The sequence below is a fragment of the Anticarsia gemmatalis genome, chromosome 8, assembly GCF_050436995.1.
Source record: "Anticarsia gemmatalis isolate Benzon Research Colony breed Stoneville strain chromosome 8, ilAntGemm2 primary, whole genome shotgun sequence".
In the NCBI taxonomy this organism is placed as follows: domain Eukaryota; kingdom Metazoa; phylum Arthropoda; class Insecta; order Lepidoptera; family Erebidae; genus Anticarsia; species Anticarsia gemmatalis.
In genome coordinates, this window is record NC_134752.1 from 741,615 (window position 1) to 747,614 (window position 6,000).

General features: G+C 33.2%; 1 protein-coding gene across 2 annotated transcripts in view; it reads left to right on the forward strand.

The window, feature by feature from the left end:
- The window catches only part of AstA-R1 (allatostatin A receptor 1), a 209,858-nt gene extending 205,002 nt beyond the window's left edge, over nucleotides 1-4,856 (forward strand). For both annotated transcript variants that reach the window (XM_076117527.1, XM_076117528.1), the window contains one exon: nucleotides 4,155-4,856. In XM_076117527.1, the coding sequence (XP_075973642.1) occupies nucleotides 4,155-4,259 (105 nt within the window). In that variant the 3' untranslated portion in view covers nucleotides 4,260-4,856. The remainder of the gene's footprint in view (nucleotides 1-4,154) is intronic.
- The last annotated feature ends 1,144 nt before the right edge of the window (nucleotides 4,857-6,000 follow it).

Sequence of the window (6,000 nt, forward strand, 5' to 3'; positions counted from 1 at the left end):
CACGTTCAAACAAACAAACTCTTCAGCTTTATAATATTAGTATAGATTAGTTTAGATATTAGGTCGAGGAAAAAGTCTTTTCGCATTATAGTATGTATGAACTTGTAATAAAATCTATTTGGCTTCGAGAATCACAAATGAGTATACGGTTTATTAGGTTTCTTTTAGTGAGCACATGAGGTACCCAAATATAGAGCTTTTTATGTAGAGAAAAGATAATATTACAAGTTCATACATACTATAATGCGAAAAGACTTTTTCCCCGACCTAAAATTTGTTGACGACTTCCCTGGTGCAGTGGTTAAGGTAGTCGCCACGCCACTACCATTAATCGGAAGGTTATGGGTTCGATTTGACGAAGCAATTATTTGTGCAGTCCACAAATAGTTGTTTCGAGTCAGGTTGTACTTTTAGTCCGTTGTTTGTATGTGTGCAAAAGTCCCCGCGACACAGGAGCAGCTTTTAGTGCGGGAGTTGTCTTCTTAAAAATAAAAATTAATATCGCATTCTATTTGCGTGATGAGCACGAGTGTTCTGTGTCTTGGGATAAATTTATGTTTCCATTATTCGATTATTTCTAGTATCACTATATTATATCGATAACAGTTCAGTATTTTAGCCCTGAAAGCGTATAATACAGATTTACTTTCGTTTAAATAAGGTATGACGTAATTCATTTCCAGAAATTTCCTCAAATTCTTACGCAATGACGTCACCATCATGGCGGGAATTGAACGACCTGACATTCAAAGATATACGGCCGTCACTCAAAATTTGAGTTCACTAAAATAATTCATAGTTCTTCAAATGTAATAGACGTTTTGTAAACACGAACTCAACTTTGTACTGAGTGCTTCGTAGAACCACTTTTGATGTGAAAATAAACGAGATTTTGTTCTATTTAATGGGATTGGTATATTTGACGATTAGGCCGGCGGCATACAGCTACAGGAATACAGATTCAAAACCTGAATGCCAAGCTTACAAAAAAAAAATTATAACAATAATATAAACAGTTATTTTTTTTTATTCTTATTTTTCTTTTTATTCTTTTTTTTAAAGCCAGTCGTTTGCGCCAGTCTTATGGAATTCCGAATCTGAATTCCCGATCAGAAAGCCTAATTCCGATACAGAACGTAATTGTGGCCGGCCTTATACGGCGACGGAAAATCTAATACTCAGTTGTACGGCTTATGAATAGGCTATCTGGTAGATAAATGTATGAAAACAAATTTTAAAGTCCTCGTTAAGAAATATGGTAACCAAATAACTGATCAACATTTTATTATTTTATTTATTTTAAACTTTGTATACAGAGCTGTATAAAGGCGGACTCAATGCCAGGGGCATTTTCTGCCAGTCTACCTTAGGGTGATGCAGAGATTGTTGTGAAGGTGTTTAAAAAGAAGAAGGAGAGTGAGATGAGAAAAGTGTGTAAATAAATAATAATAGATGTAGACAACATGAGTGTAAATTAATAATTATATTAAATATATACTAACATATAATTAAATATATACAAAATAATACATATACATACATATTAATTACATAAATGAAAATAACATACAATAAATATACAATAATAGGTAAATATATGAATACATATAAACATTTCACATTAACAACCAGGCTCAAAACAAATACTCGTACTCATCACACAAAGATTTGGTCCAAAGTTTGGTGCCTAAGTATTGCAATCGGCTCGCCTCCTATAACATGGTACTAATTACATGCCAATACGTGAGTGTATTTCAAATACCTCTGCCAACATCACCTTGTAAAACAGTAATGCTATAACATTATTAAGGTAACTAATACTAATAGTGTGGCAACAACGTTATCCATTTCCTTGTCAAGATAGATTATTGAGACGTCTATCGCTTCGCGCGGTTAAACCTTATTGTCTGTAAACATGTCGGTTTACCCATTAATATTTCATATTCAGTTAACTGACACTTATGAAGGTTATAAGGGTAACATAACGAACTTTGATTGTCATTTTCATTGACGTATAGAGAACAGTAACGCGATTCTGTACAGTCGGTACCGTCGAGTATCGAAAGTTTGAACCCGAGACTTCGAGATTAACAGTCAGACACACTACCGACCGCGCCAGAGAGTCAGTAAATACGTAATTAAATGAATAAGAATATACCTTCATAATTGCAGTACTGACTGGCCAAATCGAAATTCACTGCATCTTCATGAACCTTGATCCGTCCACCTGCTTTTGGATTATAATTGTAACTTTTTCTACAAGCACTTTGCACCACATCTGAAAAAGAACAGAGATTATAGCCTGACAGCTAAGTAGAGAATGTAGACGATATATTATCTAGATGGTAATTAATAATCAAAGCCACTATCAGCTGCAAAAGACTGCGGCTTACCGATGTTCAACATTTTGTATTTTCGTACTCCTCCGCTGCAACCTAAGTACTAAGTTGTTGGATAAATACAATGATTTTCTTGTTTCTTTTTTGTACCCTAATAATAATAATATCTTTTTATAATAACAATAACATACCTGTTGTGATCAGTAACAGAACACTGAGAAAAATTATCATAATTTTGATTTACAGAGTAACTAAGAAAAAAAGGGAATTAGCGCCTCTAGCGTATTCCGCGAGAACTATTTTTTGAGGAATTTTAATTGCTCGCCATTTATACCGACAGTAGGAAATGACAAGGCTGCTATAATTTATTATATTATTTACTATGCGTTTATATATAAACTCTTTATCTCTTGTTTAATTTAAATAAAAAAATATATTTATATTAATAAAACTGATAACGTTTCACCTTTAGTGAGTCCACCACGCCGGCTGAGTACGGCTTAAGGACTATGCAGGCCTTCATATATAATCACTGTCCTAATCAATACACACATATATCCAAAATTATATTATGTATAAAATATGAAATATGTAAAACGTTAACGTCATCTTTTAATCGAGATATAGTTCGATACAAGTTCGAGTAGAGTCAGAAGAGTAAGAGATACTATAGAATAAGGAAATAATATAGTCAAAATTAGAAAAAATATAACAAAATACATTTCTTTTGCGCACGAACCCACGGAAACCAGCTAACATTGTTATACAAATAATAAAACTGAAAAAGAGAATAGAATATTTCAAAGTAACAATATAATAAATGTTAATAAAATATATAACAATGTTATATTTAAATGTTACTAAGTGATTACGGGAAGAAAGATCAAAGATCTTTTAAGATTGTGATTTGATGTAATTCGTATGCCTTCAGGCGCAGTGTTAATTCATACTAAGTAATAAAAGACTTCGCTTTTAAAAAGATTAAGGAGGATCTCTTGTTAAAACATTATAAAATGTAAATATTGTTTTTTTTTATAATTCTATCGCAACGTACTTACAAATCTTGTGTTCAGTTATTGAGACCATAATTTTAAGAACCTATTGGACAGACCGACGTACGGACTTTTTTATTCTTGATACAACGTACGTTAATTTTTTTAACAGATTGATGATGATGTTGGCGCGGTCATTCTATAGATGGGTGAGCGTATAGTGGTATTTGAACTGGGCGTCTCCGTGCTTCGGAGGGCACGTAAAAAGTCGGTCCCGGTTGTTGTCAAAGGCCTTTCGTGCGGCTTGAACAACTTTGACACTAGGTTGACCACTAACCATACGATAGGTAGGTAGGCTAGTTTTCTGCTCAAAGAAAAATATTATGCCAGTACTATGACCCGACCAAGCATTTAAACCCTAGACCTCTTGCGTAGTGGTCGTTGACACTACCAACCGCGCTAAAGAGGCAGTCTTGGCAAAGCTAAGTTTCTAATCCGCACTTGACTTACTAGTCTTGTGACTAAGTACTTCCTCAATTATAAGCTTGCTGCCCAAAAGTGGGCACTTTATTAGTTAAAATTTATTTATTCTTTCATATAATAAAGATAAAAGATAAAGATAATTTTATTTGTCAATCATGTGTAGGTACTTTTATGGTGTTACAATTTATGTTGTTGTTGTAATAATCAGATAAATATAAGTGTTTCACTTCAGTAACAGTTCTTGGAGGCAAAAAACTATTATTGCCCACTTTTTCGTCATAACAACTAGCCCACTTCTACCCAGATTTTCTTGTATCTGAAATATTTTTTTTTGTTACAGGTCATGTACTGCCCTCCGCCCTACACTGATGGGATGTCGGGGAGACCACAGCCCACGAAGACCACCAGGACTGGCAACGGAAACTCTTGCCATGACATTGTCTGAGAGTCAGTCAGAAGCAGGGCTAGGTATCTTTCCACAGAACAAGCCACTGTAGTGTAACTAAAAAAATGGACAACTCAAGTGTAAAAAATAAAAAAGTGGTGTACATATTTTTTCCCAAAGTGTAATAAGTGTAATAAATTGTTACTCATAGAATTTTAATATCGATATTTTTTTAGAAAAAAAAAAACTTAAATTTTTAAATTTTAAATGTGACATTTCTCACCCAGTTCTATATTCTTGAGCCCAATATGGAAGTGAGTGATAAATTTAATGTAAATAATAACATAAATGTTTTTTAATAGATTATTGTTTTATTAAATACGAATTAGATGATAAAATTAGTTAATACATCGAACTATACGATAGTCTACGATTAAATGTAATATGTAAATAAAATAATAGAAAAAAATTAAATTAACGAATTGCATTAAAAATTGTAATCTCTATATGAATGTGTAACATTAATGTAACTAATAAAAAATATAGATGAGATTAGAAAATTGTTATGTAATGTAAAAAGGTATCTAGGATATGTATTTACATAAGTGATTTTCTGTAAAATGCTTTAAAATAAGTTAATATTCAATAAATGTTTTGATAAAATCTGTGATATTTGATCTTCATTGATACACTAGCCGACTCGCGCAACTTCGCTTGCATCACAAAAGAGAGAATGGGTCAAAATTTTTCCCGTCTTTGTAACATTTTTTACTGGTACTCTGCTCCTATTGGCCGTAGCGTGATGATGTATAGCCTATAGCTTTCCTCAATAAATGGGCTATCTATCAAATAATTTTTCAAATCGGACCAGTGCCTCGATTCTCTACTACTATCGACTACCGACAACCGAACTGTCATCGAGAAATTTTGTATGAAAATCTGATCAGCGCCACTGGCGGGCGTCGTAGGAAACATTTTGGCAGTACATTCTAAATGTCAAAATTTCGATAGCTAGCCGGTTGTCGGTACTCGATAGTTGTACAGAATCGAGGTACAGTAGTTCCCGAGATTAGCGCGTTCAAACAAACAAACAAGCAAACTTTTCAGATTTATTATTTTAGTATAGATTAGACGAGCCAATAAATATAAACTGATTACACAGATTATATTATTAATTGGTTTGAACACGTAAAGCCTACAAATGGGGTGGATCAAATTTTGTTTGCCTATAATTATCACGTTCACGGTTAATTTGTATTCACAAGCCTAATTTAATCTACCCTCGCCTATTTCTGATAGACGTCAAAATAAGAAAATGTTTGCCAAAAATATTTTATAAAGAAAAACGCTTAAAAGCGTTGTTATCGGAACTTTTAGGCTCAATATTGATTGTTTTTTTTTTATAAATTGAGCCAGTCAATTAAAGTTTTCACATAATATAAAATTGCTAATGGGTCTTGAACGAAAGGTAAATTTTAAGTTTAACCATAACATATTTTCCCACTGAGTGAAGAAAACGTTAGTGTTGTGTATCAGAGTACCGACAATTTCAATATCTAATACCTTATATAAAATTCTCGCGTCACAAATTCGTTACCGTACTCCTCCGAAACGGCTCGACCAATTCTCATGAAATTTTGTGAGCATATTGACTAGGACTGAGAATCGGCCAACATCTATTTTTCATGCCCCTAAATGACACTTTTTTATTTTTTTATGGCAAAACAACGTTTGCTGTGTCAACTAGTAAAGTTATAAAAATAGAAAATGAAGACCAAGTGAGACGTCAAGCCTCGCGCCA